The 23,562-nt window shown below is 40.9% G+C and overlaps 1 protein-coding gene across 1 annotated transcript; it reads left to right on the top strand.

Moving 5' to 3' along the window:
• Positions 1-7,711: 7,711 nt before the first annotated feature.
• On the top strand, positions 7,712-23,335 carry LOC133999820 (neurexophilin-1). The gene is made up of 2 exons (XM_062439139.1): positions 7,712-7,768; positions 22,562-23,335. The coding sequence occupies exons 1-2, from the start codon at positions 7,712-7,714 to the stop codon at positions 23,333-23,335; spliced, it is 831 nt and encodes a 276-aa protein (XP_062295123.1).
• The last annotated feature ends 227 nt before the right edge of the window (positions 23,336-23,562 follow it).

Here is a 23,562-nt window from a genome sequence, read left to right as displayed (position 1 = left end):
AAAAGCATTCGTCTCACTGCTCCCCCCGCACCTGTTCTCCATTCTTTAATTTGCCTATTTTCAGGGTTTAGAGCACATTTCTAGTCTTAAAAAATACATTTAATTTTGATTAATTCTTGTATAGGAAGAAAAAACACTTTGCACAGAACAAGCTATTCCATCATTGTAAATTAAGAGTCTTCATTTTAATACGTCAACGTTTGTTTTATTGCTGTTTTATTGCGACCAGTGACAGCAATGCAAGATGACTGAGGAAAACGCAGACCAGATTTAGAAGTTAATGGGCCATAACTCTAAATACCGCTCATATTCTCCTATAATCTCACACTTCTCCGGTGATGGATATGTTAAGCGGACCAAAACGCTAAAAGAGCCTTAATTAGGGAACAGTGGAGCATGACCTTGTGGCACGGCTTCTATTTTTCTCCATTGCTTAACCAATACTGATGGCCATCACTCACACTGATTAAGTAAACCCCTGCGTTAATAGATTTGCTACGGAGGGGCTTTAGACAAAAGTGCAAATGTATTCAGGCTGAGCCCCTGAGGTGCACCGCTGTGATACATGGCTCCAGTAACAGGCCGGGAAATGTTTACGAGGGGACCAACTGGCTTGTTTAAGGTCAAAGGTTATATAAAAAGCCGGATTGGTTTAAACTGTGTCATTTGATAGACACAAAAGGAAATTTGAATGATCTCTCAGTAAGAAATCCTAAGCTGGCTCTCTGGGCTCCCTGAGATGTTTATTTTTAGTATTAGAAGGAGTTTAAACATTTTAGGCAGATGGAAGGTGCCAAGGTTGAAATCCACTGGTGTTAAGACTGAGTCACTCTCGACCCCCCCATGTTGTCCAAACCCAAACAAACAGCAATGCGGCACTGAGTCACTAACACCTTTAGACACGCCTGGCCCCAAACACGAGCTGCGGACAGGTCAGCAGGCAGGGACTCACGACTGATCAGAAGCACATGAGCAGATGTCGTCTCATCCTGGATGAAAATAGCTCACAGTTAATGGAGACCAGGCGTCAATCTCAGCATAGATCTACTGTACTGTCTCCTTTAATTAAAACTATAGTATCGGCTTGCAATTTTAATTTCTTTCAGCACTTAAAAAGAATTGGCACTGTGAGACTGGAAGTTGCCATGCAGTTGTGGTATTGTTGTTTGGTAAAAATATTTTCCAAAAGCCTGGTTTTAATCTCGATGGAAGTGTTTTTGACATTTTACGGTGGGTTTTCTAAAAATATTATGAGTCTAAAAGGCCTACAGAGGAACATATTAGAACTTTCCTTTCAATGTCTTTCTCTTATCTGAGACCAAGAATAGCATAATGTTGGACATAACATAGATTTTCGTTTGCTCACGTTGAATCTTATAATATAATAAAATATTGGAGCAACAAAGAGTAATGGGGGGAAATTGGCACAAATAAATATATTAAATCTGACACTAAATGGAGAGAAAAAGACTAACAGTCTGCTGTCATGCTGGTCGACCTAAACACATAAACGTTTAATAGATAAAATAGAGAAAACGTTGCTTATTCTAGGCACTAGTGGGGTAAAAAACATATATTTGGGCCTGAGTGTAGTTACAGATGAGGCCACGTTAGGTTACATCACTCTGAAGTTGACAGGCTCTGCTCTGCTTTGTCAGATTGGCTCAACCCAACTGTATGAAGCTTTGGAAAAAACTAAATGAGTAAAGTTTTTTCCTCTATGGTTGAATCTCCCTTTATCATGTTCACTTTCTCTAAGTTCATAAATATCAACATCACCAAATCTGAACAAAATTATCTTTAAATCCTCCTGTTGGCTTTACTTCATCACCAGCAGAATCTAAACTCAAGGGAGATGCTGTCCTGTCTCTTCTCTTCATGAGTCTACGCCGAATGAGGATAATTCACAACTATACAGTCTAATCGTCAAAATATTGCTTGCTGCTAAACTCAATACATTTTGTTATAGGCAAGGAACGTTTGTTTGTGTAGCACATTTCAACAACAAGGCAATTCAAAGTGCCTTACATAAAACATAAAATGCATCAAGACAGGATATAAAATCATCACATGAAAAATAAAAATAAAAAGACATTTAAATAAAAAGTGTAAAAGTGGAAATAAAAAACAGGAGAATAAAAAGTTACAGTGCAGTGTAAGGTACTAACCATAAAATTTGGATTTAATAAAAAGTAGTTAAGTAGTAGTAATAAAAGGTATTCAGCCATATAGACCAAATCTAATCCAAGTCTAATTCAATAAAATGTAATCATAAACATTAGACATTGATTGATTTTTTCTTATTAAGTTTTCAGGACGAGCTAACCTTTTTAGCCGCAGCTGTAATTAGGTTCAGCTGTGCTTGGAGATATCAAAGCATATTAATATACCTACAACTGGCACATTTACATTCATGTTAACAACTGATATTACAATATTTATGTTTGAAGTGAAATGTTTAGCATTTTTCATGATGCACAAGTAGGAATGGTGACCTGTTGGTGACACTTGATGAAAAGTAGAGGGGAAAGTCTTCATCCTCTGGGGACAATGAATGTTTGTACCAAATTTCATAACACTAATTATCAAGATATTTCACTCAGGTTGGATGTGTTGGACCGACAAACCGACCAGGATGACTTCCCTACAGCCACAACGAGTGTGGATAAAAACATTTGGAGTAACATTTGGATAGAACCAGCCTTCATGTCTGGAAGTAATCCACTCCTCTTCAATAAAGAAAAAAGAAGGGAAATTATAAAGCTGTGACAAGTCCCAAATGTGTATCCCTCCCCTCCTGCAACTCAATTAACCCTCTGTGGTACCTTTGTGATCTCGAAGCAAAACTGGAGGGTGAATATTCTTCTGGAAATGAGAAAACCATGTCGGACTTCATGATTAAAGAGTTGATAGAGAATACTGATGATTTAGGAAAGTTAACTTCTCAGAAATCTATGGACTTTTTATTCTTTTAATTTAAGAAGAGGGAGGAAATGAAACAAAAAGAAAAAGAGGATCAGTGTGTTATTAATGGAGCCTGAGTGTATTGATTCGGTTCTCCTCCATCCATCCAGACCCACATATAAACCTCCCTTCATCCCCTTGATCCCTGATTTCTCTAGTGCCAGCATCTGTCATCGCTGCTGCTTCCCTCCTGACCTGTTCTGTTACTGTGCCCGGTCCTCTTCTCAAGAAAGACATTGATTAGCAGAGGACACAATGACTGACTGCACTGTCACAGGCCAGCTCGTGGAGATTCAATCAGTCCATTGTTAGCTTGAAGTGCCTCATATATTTATACCTCTGAAGGTTAGAGATTAAGACTGGGGAGGAAAAAAGATTAGGACAGAAACATAAGAAAAATAAAAATAACTGCTGGTGTCAATCTGCTATTTTTTAAAGGGCCAGTGTGTAGGATTTAGTGCCATCTAGTGGTGAGGTTGCAGATTATAGCCAACTGAATACACCTCCACTTCCAAGTGTGTAGAAGAGGATGTGGTGGTCAGAAAACCTGAAAAAACCGAAAGGCCCTCTCTAGAGTGTTTGGTTTGTCCATTCTGGGCTACCACAGAAACATGGTGGTGCAACATGGCAACCAACAGGGAAGAGGACCTACTTACTATGTAAGCTCCATATACACTAATTAAAACATACTAATGAATATTATATTCCATTTCTGTCACATCCATTCTGCTAGATGCCACTAAATTCATGAAACTGGTCCTTTAAAGTCATGCCTCCTGTTACTGTTATTTCAACATACAGATGGTATTTTATGTTGAGCCACACTGAAACAATATGGAGACTGAAATATGTTCCAGATTTGAAGTTTGATACTATCTGTGTGTCCTCAACAAGGAACATCAGCCAGAAATAGGCACTTTCCGTTCAGCTGATGTGATTCTCACAAAAACCACTGACACAACACCTTGTTCATACTGTCAGACATCCTTCTCTCTCTCTCATGTTTGATGGATGTCCATTCATATCAATGCAGCAGAAGTCTGAACAGAACCAGAGCTGTTCAGTGCTGCCAGTGGGGGGTTTCCTTTGATTATAGCTCCCCCTAGTGTCTGAAAGTGTTTGTTTAGACGATCTGAAATACAGTACATTGCAGTTCAACAAGCACATCTGTCTCACATGTGAATTTGCACACTGAGATAAATTTGTAAAAAATATAAATAATCTGCAAAAAGAGGAAAAATGCTAACAAAATCAAGAATTCATTTTCTCTGTGTGTGTAATTTTGGCTCTGTGAAGCCTATTTGGGGTTTACGAAGGGTCGGTTCATGCAAACAATTTTGTTTTGTTATTTTCATCTTGCCGGGTTTGGATGGGTTTAATACTGTTTGTGCTGTCAAAAGCTGTAAAAACTATACTTTAAGATATCCACCAGCAAAGAAACACTGTCTTGGTTAATCTAGAGGATCCAGAGATTTTACTGTGAACTGTTTTGATTGGGACTAAGTTTTTCTGCACAATAAATAAATCAAACTCCAAAGTCTCCCCCTGTAAGCACTGAACCCTCACAGACTAACTGGTATCACCTGTATCATAACTATTACTGGAGTTTCGGCTTGGGGGCTCTTATCATTGTGTGAGGATCAGGGCAGTACTTTGTAGTTTGCTGCTGACTCATAATATCATAAGAAAAGTTGTATTGTTGAACCAAATTGACATTTTTTGAAACGTCATCTGGCATGATGACGTTTTATGAGACAGATTAGTGTTGCGGGCATTCTGACACCTTCCATGTTTTATTTTTCCTTTTTTACGATGTAGACTTCCCTCGTCATCACCACTTTAATGCAACAGCATGATGCATTGTGGGCTATTCCCTTGAGCAAAGTCGTTGTAATGAAAGTGTGCATAAATGGCTCAGAGAGCAAACCAGAGTGTACTCAAACATTTGGTGATTTAAAAATCTAGACAGGTCCTTAGTTACTAATTGTTCTTTGTTTTAATTAAATCGTTTAATTAACTGTGTTCTTGATTGGAAAACTGTTTTTGGAAAGGGATTTAATTTTCAAAGCTATAGGATGGCAGAAGAAATCGATATAGTGATCGATCCAGGAAAACCTGGATTAATTAAATCAAAACTATCTGCGTGACTAAATACAGCTGGTAAATAGCATTATTTTACATTTGGGTGAATTTCCCATTTAAATCACTTTACCCAACCCTTAATGCCACCACAATTGAAGCTTTGTCTTCACCTTAAGAGGTGCATACATGAAAAAAAGACACTAGATGGCAGCCAACGCTCATCTTTTCAACCCAACAATCGGGGGTCTCTGACATCTCACCAGGCTGTCTGCTGCCTGCAGCTCCTCATTCAAACTGAATTATACTGTGAAATAGGATTACGTGTCAAGCAATGCAATGATTGAGCACAATTGTTGGAGTTTGGCAGGAGAATGGAATAAAAAGGAAATATACAAACAGGCATTCGTATTTGTCATGTTGATGTGAGTCGTCTGTGAAACGAGATTAAGATAAGTCGATTCTGGGTGTCAAATAATGGGTATCTTAGCATCCACACCGCTTTTTTTTCTTCCCTTTTTCCAAGGGAGTAAAAAATAGCAGCCGCTTGTCGGGCTGCTCCCCAGAGAATATACAGACTGAGTTACGGCCCTATAATTATGTGCAGGAGTGAAAGTGTGTGTGTGTATGAATGAACGTGCTCCGTTTTAAAAGCGTTTTTATTATGGTTGCTGTTTCTTCAGATTGTGGGCCAGGGAACGGATCTCCCTTTATAGGTTGCTGTTTCCTCTCCCAGAGAGTTCCCTGATACCCTGGGCAACTGAAGAGGCTGGCTCAAATTATAAAGAGACACGTTTAGCGTTTGAAATAATCTAATAAAAAAAGAAAGTAAGAAAGAGAAAGAGAGAGAGTGAGAGAGAGAGATCAAGAAACCTCCCTAAGTCGATGAGCTCATTCCCATCTTTCATCAGCATCTCCTGCATCATAATGAGCAGAGCATCTGTATGTGTGCACACATTCAGAGTGGAAAAAGAGCAGACTCTCCTGCAACCAAACCCTTTGATGTCTCAGTCACACCGGATTGGCAAGGCCTCTCCGCAGGCCTCGTCTCCTCGGGTGACCTCTCAGCTCTGACCTTACAACTTCAGGGATCGGGTGCCTCAGCATTAGGTCTGTTGAGCCAATTAACCTCCGAAGTGAGATCAATTAACCCCTTTAAAGCAGCACAAAGCAGATAATACCACATGCATTATTAGCAGTTGCAAGAAAAACCGCTAGATCAAAAAGATTTAAAACGGGTTGATCCAAGATTAAAAAAAATGTTACTAGAGTCATAAAGATACAGACTTCTCCTGTGCTTCCAGAGAAATAAGAGCAAGAGTAAAGACTGAGATAGACTGACAAAGAGAGTAAAGCTCATCTATCAGTCTAAATAAACAGAAATTGAGCTGTTGGGAGCCAGGGGACCTACGTATAATGATACCTTGCATTTCAGTCCATTAACCTGCTCTTAATGAACTGTGTGTTATTGGGGAAAGTCTTTATTAATCACACTCCTCTGAGGTGACGGTCACTGGTTTATCGGTGCTCACACTGTGTGTCAATACTCCAGATCACTGCCTGGCCTGTGTGGGAGGAGAGGGAGGGATGAGGGTCGGGGCACAAGCCTGGGACAAACAACCATGATTGTAACATGCATGATGTGACAGCATTGTGTGAGGATCAAGCTTGAGTGGCTGCTAACCTCAGCTCAAATGTCACCGTATGACATAGGAGCTGTGTTTGTTGTGACAGACATAGTGTGAAAACAGGCCAAGTCTTTCCCAATCAATGACTTCCATCCTCCCACGGTGATGATTATATTTAATGACAGGCTCGGTGATGAGAAATGCCCACAAAGTTGTCAGCAGATTAGTGTGGTCTGTTCTGCGTTGAATAAACTCATGTCAGATATATTGATGACGGATGGGACGGGAGAGGCACTCATACAAGTGGAACAGATGTTTATTTTTTGTTTGGCTACTGTTTGTTTATTTTAATTGCTCTTTATTTTGATTGCGTGTCTGAAATGCATTGAGTGGATTGGATTAGAAAAAGAGGGAGATGCTGGATAGGTGGAGAGAGATGGAGATAAGGGGAGGGGGCGAAAGAGAGAAAGGAGATTCATGGTGAGAAGGAAGAGGGGGAGAGGCACAGATAGAGAGAGAGAGAGAGAGAGAGAGAGAGAGAGAGAGAGAGAGAGAGAGAGAGAGAGAGAGAGAGGATGGAAACTGTTAAACTGTTCCCTCTTCACAGTCTCAGCATCGCTCAGTTTCTGCAGGAGGCTGCAGCTTCATCCCTGTAGGATCTCCACTGGCACCGATAACAAGATATGATCTACCCACTTCCCAGTTAACCCGTTTCAGTCTGAGCTGGGATCTCTTTTATTTTCTGCATGGATAATAACAGCCTACCGCATATTCATGGATTTCTCACACCACTACTAATTTGACTCAAACCCGGGGAAAAGACAAAAAAAAGGAGGGGACTCCAAGTGGTTTGTAGGTTTGTGGAAGCAGCACTTCAGCCTGCCTTGGACATGGGACCGTGCGTCAGCCGAGAGAGATCCGGTGCCGGAGGAAAAGCATCTTCCTGAAGGAGGAAAAGCCCGTCTGCGGGAGTTTTTTTTTAAATTTTATTTTTGTTTTTTGCTACCGGAGAGGGGGAGCTGTGGGTTTTACGCGCCGGAATGATGCGTCCCAACCACGGCTTCATCCTGCTTCTCCTTAACGGGACCGCTTGTTTGGTAAGAAACAGTGGGAGTGAAGGGGGGTGGGGGGGGGGGAGTCACACAAAGGTCTTTACTCATTTAGCTCCAAATGACCTTATATACACCTAATACATGCGTCGTGAAGTACGGTGAGGTATCTGCTTCCTTATTTGCGCCAAAACTTCCAAACTCGGTCATATAAGTGCACTAAATGTGTGTGTTCCAACATGAGGGGACGGTAACTGATAGCTGAGGGGATGCTGGTCAAAATGATAGATTACCAGATGCTCAGATCATTTGTGCATCTCGCAGAGCTGCAGGGATCATTCTCGCCTGTTGTGTTATTTTCGTGGCTTTCAAACGTTTTTCTGTCGATCTCTGTTTTATACTATTTGTCTATTATAACTCCTGAGACAATAATATTCTCTGTGACCCAACTCGGCTGAGGTACGGCGGGTGCACTATCACTATTCCCAGCGGACACTCGTGCTGGCAGCGTGCAGAGCGCACCGCGCCGCCGCTGACTAACACCAGTGTATTTCACTCTGTGCGTAATTGTGAGTCGCATCAGTCTTTTAACCTTTCATTCTTTATCTATTATTGGATTAACTGAAAGTGTGTAACACAGTTAAGCAGGAAAATTGCACCATCATAATTAAATAAACTGGAAGCAGACATTTTAACCAGTGCAAGAGAAGAAGCTAATACAAAAATAATGTTGCAGTTTAGATTAGTTACATTTTGCATCCATTAGCTTGTGTCTCCAACCAAACTACAAAAAAAGTTGGTTTGCCTCCAAATCGTCCACATATTTGACTTTAGAATAGACTTGTTTAATCTAAGGGTTAATTTAACCCCATTTAGACACTCCAAATGCATATTTTATCAGTTTTGTTTTTAATGACCCTCAAAAACTGTTGTGCTGTGGGGAGGATAAAGAGGAATACTTTTTCATGTCAAAGATCGACAGAAGGACGAGACAAGGAGTGCTGTTTTTGGAAAGTCTTTACTCTGAGGACCTTACAGCAGTGTCAGATATTACATACTGAATTTATGATGTAGGTGGGGAGATGACTTTGAAGTGTCTGAGTCATTTTCTTCTCTTAAATTGAGCTGTTATTAATAAAGGAGATAAAAGAATGTATATATTTTACCTAAGAAATCTGTAGTATGTTCCTATAGACCTCAACTGGCCAAAAACAGGATCTGTGTGACATTAACTGTTCTGTCTTAAATGAATGCTTCCATTATTACATAACCTTACAACCAAATCAAGATCACCCACTCCTCTTTCCTGTGCATTTGCAAATTTATTAAAAAGCAGCCTTTTAATGAGAAATTAGCTCTTGATTCACATGAGATAACTTGAAAACATCCTGCTCGGAAAGCCTCTGGGCTGAGTAGCTCGCTCATCACAGGACCCAGGAAATGAGCAAGCTCCAAAAATGAAAGAAAAAAACCCACACACACAAGTGCAGCAGAAATATTGAAGTGAGGTCGAGTACCTGTTTGATGCACCCGTTTGTGTCGGCGTCTCTTCAAGGATGACCTTAAAGCTTTCCGATTAAGATGTTATTCAGGTGCTCAGACTAAAGTAATGGCCCTTTTGGTGATCTGAGGTCAAACAGACCATGTTTGATGGTTGAAATGGACTGAACACACACACATTTACTCAGTTGAAACAGAGCAGCTCTCTGAGGAGGAAGAGACCACACGCTGACTTAAAATATGGGGAATGAGCCTTTTCAGCCGCTGTATAACTAGATACAAGAGTGCTGGATAATAGGCTTAACACTCACTCTAATGTTGTCTTGGTTCTGGGAGCTTTTTGTGAGCTGCAGGGCTACAGCCTATCATAACCCAGAAGGTCTGTGGCTAATGATAATGAAATTAATTGGAGCTTTTTTTTCTCCCCCTCTCTCTCCAGACCATGTATCTATGAAAAACGTACATGACATCCCTCAGCAGGAGATCTTGGGTAATTCATTAGCCCCGTGACATTGATAAATTATGGAGCAATTCATAAATTAAGTAACTTTTTACTATGCAATAGAGCGGTGATTAATCAACGTATAAGCCTACTACGCATTAAAAATTCGATTTGGATGATTTTCTGTTGTAATAGCTCGGCAATTCTCAGAGAGGGTTTTAAGTCTCGAGGGACATTTTGTAAATGGAAACTAATATACTGTAGATGACTATTAACACAAGGTGCCACTGTTGTGGCTTAAATGATGAATGATAGGTTTCAAGTGTTAATTATTCTCTGTATTTGAATGAAGGGTTATGAATAATATAAGTCATCTCAGTTATGTAATTGACTGCTTGAGATATTATGTTTATTTTTGGCAGCAGAGTTATTTTTCAGCTGTGACGCTCAGCAAGCAGACTGGATTTGTTTCAGTGAACTAAATGGCTAATGTGCACATATATCAAGAGACTAATGTGCGGAAAATTTAGGTGTATTTTTCGATATTTGGTGTTTTTTCACTGTCATTGTGATTAGGGGACAGTTGCTGGTGAAACAGAGCTGAGATGCAGGAGTTGCGATCGTTGTAAGGACAAAAATTAACCACTTAACAGATGCGACAGATGCAAGGTGAACTGATCCAGTAGTGTGAGCAGACGAAAGACAGGTGCCTGTCGAAGATAAGTTAACACATTGGAAATAGAAAGAGCAGGTATGGAGTGGTGTAAAGATGAAGAAGAAGAGGCAGTGTGAGGAGATGTAGATAAAGTGCTAGAAAAATAATGAGTTAAACACCTTAAGAAGTTTTTGCACCTCATTGACAGTCATCACAGATTCTTTCTCCCATTTTTCCTCTAAAAACATCCAAGAAAAATACACTTACTATAATCCACACATAATTACAACTGCAGCAGTGTGTCTGAAAGGTTGACAATCTGAATCCTCAAACCCAGCCAGTGAAATTTGGGAGGGGTGAGGTGAGCGAGACACTTCCCGAACAGTGTGAATGATTACCAATAGAAGAATAAAGTGCCCTCGACACTCTGCAATTATTCTGAAATCACTCCACTTTTCATCGTGTCTGTTCTGAGTGTTATTTTAAATAGGGACGTTCTTTTAACTCAATCAAAATGTTACTCATTCAGTACTCAGATAAGAGGGCATGAAATAGATGTTTGTGCTTTAATACACGTGCACATGCACAAAACAGCTTATTTATTCAAGAATTCTGACCTTGTGTGTGCAATAACCTTCATGTGGAGTTCGCAGGGGGATGCAGGGGCGCCGCTCTTCATATATGCTCGCCGTGAGCTCACAGCTGCTCTTTCACACAAGATTTTTTCGAGAAGAGATGAGCGTCAGGTAGCCTCTCTGTGGCCATGAGAGACAGGACCGCTTTATACTCCCTCTGATTGCTTTCAGTGCAGATGCAGTCTTCGACCATCATGCTTGATAACTGAATTTCACCTCCGTAAGCTGTGCACAGAATGTCACTTTTTTTGCAGATTGAATTTCGGCAAAGACATTCATACATATTCTAAGGTTTCTGTGTCATCTTCTCCTTGCATGCACGTAGGTAATTCAAAAATATAAAGAAAACGTGAAACATGCATGAATGCACGTTGAAAAGGAGCTTGGAGCTTGCAGTGTAATGTTTTCCATTTCTAAACTTTTATCATCACCCTCCATTTGACTTTGCCGCGAGCAAGGAAAGACTTACTTATTTTACAAGGCTTGTCAATTAAAAAACAAATTATATTCTTACAATGAAGGCTCCACAAAGCCACAATCCCTTTCAGAACAAAGACAAGTTGAGCTGTACACCATAGCAATGGGGCACTTGAATCATACACTACAAGAACAGGGAAAACAAAAAGTACAAATCCCAGCAAAGCTGGCTGTAATTTGCCTTGATTGCCATTAGAGGCGTGGTGCAAACACACACCGTGCAAACCTGAAGATTTATATGTGTGTGTGAGGTTAAAAAGCAGAGGCTATCTGACACTAAATCTAACCACATCAGACTCCTCTCTCCGTTTTGGCCTGTCATGAAGCCTTAGATTCATGTTTCTTAGATACCTGTCCTCCTCGCGGGGTTGCTGACCTTGTCCACCCAGATACATCCCCAGCTAAGCAGAGATACCACCTTAATCCTGAGAAAACAAATGGAAAAGATCTTCACTGTCTGATGCAGCATACAGTATATTGCATGCAGACACAAATGTGAGACAGCAGGAACAGACTGAATACTAATTCTTTTTTTTTCTTCTTTTGGCTTTCTCACTCTCTTGATTCTCCCTTTTTGTCATCATCGTTGAAATCTGCATGTCAGAGCTCATAAGCTTCCGCTCTCCACCTCACATCCCCTCTTCACGTCTCCCACACAGATGCCGGAAACGCAAAACTCATTATTGTTAAATTTCTATCATAAGGGAGGGTTTGGCTGCAGCTACAGACAGAGCTGTTTATAACACTGATGACATCTGTCCTGTACTTTTCCCCTGTGAGGGCATAAAGGATCAGGAGGCGGTGATGTCGGAGAGATGGCTAAAGGGCTTCAGTTGAATAAACCTTCGCTCGATAAAAGGAATTAGCAGTCAGAATTCAGAGAACAAAAGTATAAATGTTTGATTATGTTTGGTTTTTGGAGGTAGTTACTTGACCATGATACCTCAGAGAGATGATGGATAACAACACACCTGAACTTGAAACCACATTTTAATATAAAAAGATCTAAAATATGATTACATGACATGATTATTGCTGCACAATTAACCTTTTTGTAAGTTGTTGTTTGGTTAAAAACAAATAAAAACACTTACAGAATATATTTCTTAGAATTTGCTGCTCTTATTGATTGTTTTGCTGTTCTCAATGTTTTCTAAAATCAGCAAACTTGAGCTTGTTAACTTTATTCATCATTTGAAAAAAACACTCAGCTTCAACTTCATTCTCAAGAACTTCCATTAGCCCAAATTAAAATCTGGATTTTAGCTGCCTCCAATTTTGTAAACATGTGTTACGAGAATCCTCACTGCCAAATTGACACTCTTAACAGAACAGTAGTGGTCAGTTTGCACAGATGATCGAATAACAGTTGTCTGTTTTCTTTTGCTCCAGAAATGTGATGCTTACTCTTGAAATAGATCCACATGGCTCTTGGCTTCTTCTTTTTTTGGCTCTGCCAGCAAATCTGTGGTAGTCTAACCATAAGATTTCTCTGTGTTTTAACTTATTTTATTCTATTTTTTTTTAACATTTTATTTTTATTTTACAAATGATGAGAAATCACAGGAACAATATATATGAAGAAGCAGGGCAGCTGCTGTTATATTGGAAAGCCTATGTAACTTCCTGCCTGTGGTGTAAAACAGCTTGAGTTATGCACAACCACAGCATGAATGACCCCAGTGGTGTGCCTCTCTCCCCCCCTTGACCACCCGCTGAGGAACCCAGTGGAGGACCCACCCTCCACTCCCCCCCCCCCCCCCCCCCCCCCCCCCCCCCCCTCGCCTCAGGCTCCCAGCAGCCCCACAACCACAACATAGACAGGCAGAAAGAGAGAGAGAGCAAGAGACAGACAGAGAGAAAGCGTGTTCCCTGACACACTGACAGCCCTTCATGGTGAAATGCCGAGCTGTCCTGAGACGGAGTACGTTGTCTGCTCTAAACCAGCACAATTTACTGTGGCATTGCTCTCTGGGAGACTGCATGGGAGACAGTGCAGACCCTGGAAGAATATCTGTAGGTTTGTCTGCTGGTTTGGATAGTGAAAGGTGGATTACAGTGCACAGCTTAAAGAAAAAAATGATTCATAGCCTTGGGTAGAATGAGTGGGCGTAACTCCCGGGGGATCCAGATAAAGATGCGCTTGACTTTCACACGGAGGAATAACGAAGGATGGGAAAATCCATAATAGACGTTTTAATTTCAGAGAGGTTCTGCTGGCACTGACAATAGTAAAAGTTGTTTTACTGCATTGTGAAAATGCAAACTGTTATAGAATACTATAAATAGTGTCAAAATAGAGTAAAATTCTCATTGTTTCAAGATCCAGACAATATAAGAAAAGGGCCATAAGGGAACAGGGAATGTGGGTTTATTAGAAGAGGGAACATCAGACTGTCACTGCAGTTTAACGCTGAAGGAAACGAAAGCTTTGCCTCCTGCAGCAGGCTTTGAGGCTCACGCTGACCACATCCTGGTGTGACTGGAGCCACTGGACACCACGCCAGAATGAAACCAGGGAGCAAAAGCCCATTTATATTCTCAATTCTCTCACAATCTGTAAACAGTCTGTCCTGCATGAATGAACATCGAGTGTGCTAGTTCACCAGCATGCTGCCCGGTAACGGTACAGTGATTTTCAGGGTCAGAGTGGTGCACATGTCCAGAAAGGCCCACTGAGGGTCTTTATGTGGGGGTTTCCAATTAAAGCGATGCACAGCCACAGGGATCTAGGAATTTGGCTGAGCTTGAAAGAGAGCATTTCAAGTACAGTAAATGGATAATAGGATCATTTTAGCACAACACAGGGATTTCTGTATTGAACTAAGATTGTATTGGTGTAGAATATGTACGACAATGATGACTCACAATTACATTAACCTTTATTTATCACGAAAAAGTCAATTTGAGCAGTCATGCACTTATCCATGCCCCTCTTCACACTGACCCTGTTAAGAGCTGCGGTGTCTGCTAACCTAAAGCGCAACAAGGTATTTTGTTAGTGCATTAACAAAATGTCATATGACTTTTAAAAGCATTTTCTGAACTACTGCCTCTATAGTTAAGGCCTACTTAGGTTAAGGTTGAGAGAAGATCACTTAATACTTAAAAGAGACCAATGTTGACTGTTGGTGGGAGATGCAATACAAACAATTGTCTCTGGTTGAAGTATCCTTTTTCATAACTTTTTGAAGCAGGATCATGGTATATAACTAGGGCCCGACCAATACTGGATTTTAGGGACCGATGTCATATGCACAGAATATGTAAATAAACACAATTGTTAGCAATAATCCCTCAAATGTGGTTATCAGACACTTGTGACAAAGATATGTGATGGAGGCTGTGATATTTCACAGTTTAACAATAAACTTTATTGTGTAAAATGACATCAATGCACTGAAACAATAAACCTCAGTGGGAATTAAATAATTATAATAAGCTATGAATAAAAAAAATCCACACAGAACAAAAAAACATGCATATATTAAACTTGAATTAAGAAAAATGATCAAGTATACATAAAATGATGCTTATATATCAGCACATACCGGACAACATATCCGTCAACACCAATATATCTGTGATAGGTCAATATCGGCTGATAATATCAGTTCACCGATATATCGGTTGGGCTTTATATGCAACATTGTTTACTGCATTGACCAAAGACACCATCAATGGTCACTTATCACAACACACAAGTATCATTTAAAGTATCTGAACAAGGCTGTCATTTCCAGATTGTGTCTATACCACTTGAGGTGAACTGTAGTTCACACCTGTTGTCAGGATGCACATCAGTTGTCTTTGTCTGTCGGGTAAGCACATGGGATCAGACTTCACTTCGCTGCTCATGTTTTGTTTTATCTGTTAAAAACTGTTGCTGCCAAAAAGAAAAGAAAAAAAAGTTCTGCAAGAGAGGCAGATAGCTGTGGCAGTTTGGTTCACTTTGGGTAGAGACTTCTCAGTAGTCCTGGCTGTTGTTGGCATATGCAAATCAATTAGTTTGTAGTCTTATGTGCATGCAACCCGCAAAACGTACTAGACAGAGCTTCAAAGCAATCAGGGAGGCGTTCGTGTTCCCCATACAAATGTGGACACATCTGGTGCACCTTCGAGCTGAAGCCATCCAGTCCTGCAACCACAGCTGTATTTAGAGATGTCCACTAATTATCCAACGCCAAGATTCATTGCTTTTTAGTGATGAGTGTGAGCATATTCACACAGTTGCACACATCTCAAAACAAATCCTCCATATTAAATGACAAAATATGTCTTTTGTCTGCACACTCCAGAACGAGACATTGATTTTTCTGATTAGTGGGCTTTGTCACTTGATTCTAAACATACTGTATGACTGATTTTTATTGGGAGAAGAGTCTCGTTAGACACATTGTGTGCTGGGAGCTGTACAGTCAAACCAGTCACCTTCACTTAAGCAATTTAACTGCCTTTTTGTGTGCAAAAAGAAAGAATTTTTTAACTTGCAACTGTTCAGCTATTTGTGTTTGTATGCACCTGGGCGAGTGTTCAAAATCCAACAGAAATACTAGAGCATTAAGTCATGCAACAGACCTCGATAAGCCAGCATTTGAGTGAAGGTTTTGAATTTTTCTTGAACCTCCATGATACGATGGTAAAGTCCTGGCAGCTTTTACCAGACAGGTGTGAATACTGTAGCAGCACTTTAATCAGCTCCGTCCCATCAGCCCTTGCTTTGCTCCCCACTCCCTTGGGAGAGACTGGGGAGAAACCATCCCCTTGCCGCCCCCCTCTCCACCCTACTCCTCGCACCACCAACTTGTCGATATCTTATAATGTAAAAATTTGATAGCCAATTCAGAGCCCGGCTTCTCCCTGAGCATACAGAATGAGCCCAAATCCACTGGGACCACACAACTGAACCTGTCCAAAATGAGACAGGGAAGAAGGTGGAGGACGCAGAAAAAGAGAGAAGGTGTAAGAGAAGGTGGAAAAGAGTTTAAAAGAGAAAGATTCAGTGTCATGAGTTTGTTCACCCACTGCAGATCTAAGCTCCAGTGACCCACGAGAAGCTGGAGTAAATTATTCATTAAGAGTCAAATGGCTTGTTTCTTGTGAAATTGCCTTTCTCTTCCTCACCTCCTCTTGGATCTACACTAGCCAGAAGAATAATTAGTTATAAGGGCACAGCCATTTTCAGACTTTAATCATGTAACATAGAAGTCTCCTGCAGTGAGCATATTAGATGTGGAGACGGAGAGAGGAGACGGAAAGAGAGAGAGAGAAAAAAAAGAATAAAGCATTGAAGAACACTTAAGAAATCTGAGCTGCCTGGGTCTTTAATTAAAAATTGATGTCATATTAGAGATGAAGATTTCAATGCAACAGCCAGAGGAAAATTGAGTGCTTATTGAACTTGTCGACTCACCAGGACAAGCACATGCTTTCATCCCTGTTGGGTGGCTGTACAGGCTGATTCTCTGTATCAATCAGTCAATCAATCAACTTTTTTCCAAATCTTGTATCTTTACAATGTTTGGTGATTTGCAGGTCACAAGACTTTTGACATTTTAAATACTAGATGTAAAATTGATCTATTTGCTGAATTAAAATCAGTGAAATGCTGTGGAGGGAGTATTTTTATGTAGTAAAGACACCTAAAAGTTTTCACTCAATTAACCAAATGAAGTCTGTTTTAACAAAGACTCAAAGATATTTTTTCATCAGGAAATTGCCAAATGAGTGCTCACATATAATATAAATTTAATACATATGTATATATCTTTTAAAGTGCACAAATAGAGCAACAGACTAGCAATAACTTAAATTGTTATTATATGCCAATCTATTAAATCATCTATGATATTTCCTTTATTATTTAAACCACCAATAACTCATTTATGGCCACTAAGGGGCAGCAGAAACAAGCTGTGAGCAGAAACACTGAGAACTTATAGGTTGATATCGCAAACTTGTTAAACAAACATTTGCCTATTTACACATTGAAGCAGATATAAAGCGACATACGATTTCATTCTGTCTTGCTGGTGTCCACCCACTGAATGAATCATTCTCCTTTTAGCTCTATATATCTAGCCCTTTAGCTGCTAAATGCTATGCTATCTGATGAAATTTGGTGCTCAATTTTTAGAGATGTTATGAGAGCTGTGACAGTGAACCAAAACAAGAGTTTGAAACCAAAATGATGAGGATGCTGTAAAGCTCTGTGGAGCTGAGGAGAGCTGCAGAATCAGGTTACAATCCCAGGTGGGTTCCTCATTAAATGTGGCCCCTAACACATAACTATTTAATTAATTGATGTAATTATAAAAACACTGATTATAGATGCTTTTATAAATTAATTGATCTATAACAAAAAACGCCTGTCAGAATTAGCAAAATCTTTCCAAAATCTATAGATGTTGATTTTATAATCAAATAAAACAGAGAAAAGCAGCAAAAGAAGCTGCAACCAGATAATGTTGAATGTAGAAAAATATGTTTACTCATTTATCAACATAGTTTTTGATCGACTAGTAGCTGCTGTAAGGACGAGTAGGATTAGTAGTAGGACAAGTATTCAGCTCTTATCTGCAACTCCTGCATTTTCAGGAGGCCAACAAATGATATCTCTGTGTAAACGTAACTGATTTTAATTTCAGTGCAGTATCCACTTCATTGGTTGATACACTGGTCTGTCACCAGTCCCCGGCTTCTGTGAGAGTTATGGCACAGATTTCAGTTAAGTGGCTCCCTTATCTCTGTGCTATATTATGGCAATAGTGTGCTTCTGTCACCAGGGGAAAGGGGTTAAAGCGGTGTACCTGTCACTGTAACAGGCTGATTATTGCCTGTGGAGCTGGCAGGCTTGTGAGGATCGCTCCCCTCTCCACACTCCCTGCTGGGAAAGAGGCCTGGGGCCTGTGCTCATTGAGGCTGAATGACTCACAATTACCACAGCGACAGAGCCTGCAGCCACCTCCCATCCTCTCCAGCCGATTCACTGACTCACTTAGCGCACATGACAAATGACAAAATCACCCTGAACCTCCGCCCCCTCACTAAGACCTGATTGCCCATCGCCCACACTTTGCCTACTGTACTTAAAGCTGGGATAAATCTTGCCAAGCTTCATGAAACAAAACAAACTTGTTCTGAAATTATAACATTCTTCTACTGACTACAGCCTTTCAAAGCAACAGTTCACTATACACTGGAATATTCACATGTCAACATAACAATATCCAGAACGGGCTATTTGCTTGGCCTCAGGTATTACTGCTTGCAGCTTTTTTGAGAGCCGCTCATCCAAACAACTTCACCCTCAACGATGCATTTCCTGGGATCCTCAGCCATACACCCACCAAGTTTGAAGTCGATCGGATGGGACAGACACGCATACATGCAGACAGACAGACACTCTTTCCATTTTAGTTAGATTTTTGCTTAGATTAGTTTCATTGAGGTGAAACTGTCCTTAAATAAGATCATGTGATTCTTATTTCCATCATGTGTTGTCTGTATTAGCTGCTGTGTGTCACTTCAGGCAGGTTTAAGATCCACTAGTCTGTATCTATACAGGAATTTGTGGCTGCCATATTGGAAAGGGTCGAGATCGGCTACACGTGTTCTTTTAATGATATAATTTCTCATCCAAACAACCTCACACTCCATGTTGCACTTCATTGCATCCACAGCAACACACCAACCAAGTGTGAAGTAGACTGGATGAACAGTTCTCAAGATATGCAAAAGACATACATACGTCGACAGACAGAAAGACAGACAGAGTCCTTGCTTTGTAGTTAGATGCATATTTTGGTATGACCTAGTGAACAGTAAACTTTTTACATTGCATTTGCAGCCCTAGAATAATCCACTGAAGTCTTTTAAAACACTTCTGCAGTGCTATGACACTGATAACTAAAAAAGAAAAAGTAGAAACCATTTCTGGGTGCATCATCAAAGGATGACTTCTTAGACTTGATTTTAAATATGAAAGCAAGTGAGTGAGAGGAATACCCAACATTATGTCTTGCCTGTTAACAAATCAATGTCAGGGTATGCATACAAAAAAAACAGTTTAAAATATTCCAGTAAAATGAAGCAATGTATTAAAACCGTTGGCATTGTGGGGGGAAAACAACAGAGAAGTCTGGGGTTATTCTACACCATTTCAACTTGCTTACATTGCATGAGTCAAAGTGGGAAGAGTGCTGATAATTAAATCCTACACCTCATATACTTTCCTAGTTAAATGCAGAGTGGCGAGAGAGTTGTAACAGTATGCAGTTTTGAGAATGGAGTGAAAAAGTAATGCTTGTTATAATATTTAACGATGAGAAATGTGTTCTTTGCTGCCATATACAATGTGACCTCGGTGACCTCAGAGATGTGGCATTCCCCAAACCACCAACAGTTTGAACACGTGAAAATTATAATTAAAAATACACACTACAGGCTACTTATAATAACGTTTACCCGCAAATTAAAAGACTGTGCATTTAAATTGCATTTTAAGGCATCATAGCGGTTTGGAACACTGCACAGTATGTGTTCTTTCTCTGCAGCAATAATTACACAACTGGCTACGTTTTTTTACCTCTTTTTGTCAGAGCCATATTAAGCTCATTGTAACATTTGTCTTTGACAATGATGCTGCACACTGAATCTGACACCTCCAGTGGTGCCAGACACTTAAATCATCTGTTCAACAGAAGCACAATGCTCACTTCATCTCTTCTCCTGCAGCCTGGCCTCTCAGGCTCTATAATGAAGACTGTGCAAGAGAGGGAGGGATGCCTTGCTCAATACGTTAGCTACAAAGATCCCTGCAATATGTTTTTGCTCAGATACGAGCCTTGGCTGTGTCTGAGTGTCACTCTAGACAAGCGACAGTGTTGGCAAAATTATCAGGATCTTAAAAGCAATGGGCAGTTTCATAGAAATCAAGAATGAAGTATTTTTTCCAGAACCCTAAAGGGCTTTTTTGTAGGAAACTGCAGGGGCTCTTAACTGCTATCTAGGGAGGCAGGCAGAGTGCTACCCTCTGTGCCCAGCAGCCACTGGCTCATTGAAGAAGAGAAATCAAACACAAACTACAGCTTCAATAGGAGCTATAAAATGGTGTATTTGTCATCAAAGTCATTCACCCTGGCCTCAACTTCCCTCTGTCAAAAAAAAACAAAGATACATATAAAAAGATTAAAATCAATATCTCTTCAGCTCCTCTAAATTTTTGTTTATTATTAATGAGTTCGGGATTCGCAAGGAACATATCAGAACTATCTGATTCAAGAGGAAAGAGTCCTTGTCAGAGCTGTTATCAGTCCCTGCGGGGAGGCTAAAGGATCTGAGTGGCAGTGTAGCGTAGCGGCAGACAGGTAACTAGAGGAGAGGGCGTCTGGCCTCGAACTCCCCTGTGGGAATAAGGCCAGATTAAGGAAAGAAGGGAGTCCTCTCATCTCAGTCCAAACACCAGACCACAATCACATCAGTGGGAATCCTCGCAAGGGAAGTTGAAATGCGATACACGTTGTTATGAAAGGAAATACATGTTTTCAGAGAGGCAGAAAATCAATATCGCTGACTGACTGCGGTGCAAGTGAACAAATCTGAACCAACTTGAAAAACCTGCATAAAATGGAATAAAAATGAGTCAGACTTAATAATCCTGACTAAGCCTGTATAAGGAAGCACCGGCAGTCAAGACAGTAGATGGATCAGAGCACAGACAGGGATGCATGCATTATGCATCATTGTAAAATCTCTCCGGGTACAACGCACACACACACACACACACACACACACACACACACACTAACACAAACTTACTCTGCCGTTCGCATTTGCATCACTTATTGTTTACGTTTACCACAACTTAAAATTCACAAAGGCTGTGTGTGCATGCGTGTGTGTGTGTTCTCCACTACTGAACCCAGGACATAACCATGCTGGATACTTCCATGGCACATTAGACAGAAGCTACCTGTTAATAGAGCATTACTGTTGAATAATTACCCATTACTTTGCTCTCACATTCACATCCTCTTCACAAAGCTACTGCTGAGCACAGCAGCACTCTTATCTCCCTCACTCCTCTTCCCCTCCCTTCAGTTGATGTTAACATCTGACAGCTTTGTGTGTGTGCCGATACAGATTTTTTTTCTTTAATTAAAACACTGGAAGTCTTAATTGGACATTAGACTTTATTCTTCTGCCCCCCTGCTTGCTCCCCTCCCCTTTAAAACACTTTGATCCTCCAACCAAATATTTCGAGGCAATAATACATTCCCCCTGTTCACAGACTCACACCGCAGTGTTTAAGAAGCTAAAAGCTCATTTTAAAACAGGAAAAACGGCGTAGTCTGCTTTCCTCTTCCAGTTTGTTCATTTGCGTTTTTATATAAAACAATTTCTCTCCAGTTAGAAGATCTTCAAGTGACCTTTTCTAAATCTAGTGAAAATATAATAGTTGAGAGTGAGAATCATTAAGATAGCACCTCGGATGAAGCTTTGGCAATACAATAATGAGTGTTTTATAACTGCTACCTTGAATCCTGCTCATTTTGGTCCAACATCTATTGTCAGGGAAACAACTTTCGACGGCATTTCTTAATGACATAGCTTTATTGTTTTACAGGAATGCAGCCTCTAAAGAAAATTGTCCACCCTCACAAATATCGATTAAACTGCCCGTGACCATGGGAGTAACAGACTTTATGTGAATCCAGTTTTGGTGTGGATTTTCTGTTTGAAACCGCTCTTTGATCCCTTTGGCATCTCCAGTAGCTCGAAAGAGGCATACGGGCCCATTACATGTGAGCTTAGGGAATTACATCGGCTCTGTGAAAACTAGACATAAAGGAGTATTTTCTCCTGCAGCCGAGGTAAACAAAAGAATGTAATAATAGCTATACCTGCAAAATTTCAACCATTTATTTATATATATAACATTGATAGAATGTCACGGTTACTACCACGAGAGGTATGAACGGTAAATTAAGTATCGATTAAACCTTTAATTTGTTTTCTGTCCACATTCCTTTCTACCTTGCTAATAACTGCCTATTTTCTTTCTCTATTTTCTCACCGCCCTCCTCCTTCTTCTTCTTCGACCCCCCCGCCTCCCTCTCTTCTCTCTTTAGGTGGCCCTGGGTCAAGAAGACGACTCGTCCAGCCCCAAGAGCTCTTCAGACGACTCATCCAAGACGGTGGGCCTCCTGAGCGGGCAGGCGTCGATCTCGCCCCTGAGCCGCTGGATGCTTCACAGTAAGAGCAGAGCGGCTAATGCCACCTCTTTGGAGCTGCCCTACCGCTCCCCGGTCCCTTTCTCCAAGGAGGAGTTTCCTAAACAGGAGTTCTGGGAGATGTTGGGCAGCGACCTGCTTAAACCTGACGGCTCGAGCTCCAGGGTTAAACGTCGGCCCATCGTTAAGACCGGCAAGTTCAAGAAGATGTTTGGCTGGGGAGACTTCTATTCCAATATCAAGACGGTGCGGCTTAACCTGCTGATCACTGGCAAGATCGTGGACCACGGTAACGGCACGTTCAGCGTCTACTTCCGACACAACTCAACGGGCCAGGGAAACATCTCGGTCAGCCTGGTGCCACCTGTTAAGGCGGTGGAGTTTGATCTAGAGCGCCAGAGCGTGGTCTATCCCAAGGACTCCAAGATCTTCAACTGCCGCGTGGACTATGAGAAGGTGGATCGCAGCAAGCGCACCTCGCTGTGCAACTACGACCCGTCCAAGACCTGCTTCCAGGAGCAGATTCAGAGCCATGTGTCCTGGATTTGCTCTAAGCCTTTCAAAGTCATCTGTATCTATATTTCCTTCTACAGTACGGACTACCGCCTGGTCCAGAAGGTTTGCCCGGACTACAACTACCATAATGAGATGCCCTACCTGCCCTCGGGCTAAAACACTTGAGGGGGGTAGGAGAGGTGGGAGGGGAGAGGAAAAAGGGGTGTGAGTAGGAATGACTGCATCATTTGAGGAGGAAACCAGGGCTGTGAATCGTCTTCAGTGCCACCGTGGTAGTGAGACACCTTAAAAAAAAACCCTCTCTGTAGCCTGACTATAGTAAGATGTAAAAACATATATGCAAAACAAATACTACAGTATGCAGATAACGAGGCATTTGGAAT

The sequence above is a fragment of the Scomber scombrus genome, chromosome 18, assembly GCF_963691925.1.
Source record: "Scomber scombrus chromosome 18, fScoSco1.1, whole genome shotgun sequence".
NCBI lineage: Eukaryota > Metazoa > Chordata > Actinopteri > Scombriformes > Scombridae > Scomber > Scomber scombrus.
This window is presented reverse-complemented; position numbering and strand designations above follow the sequence as displayed.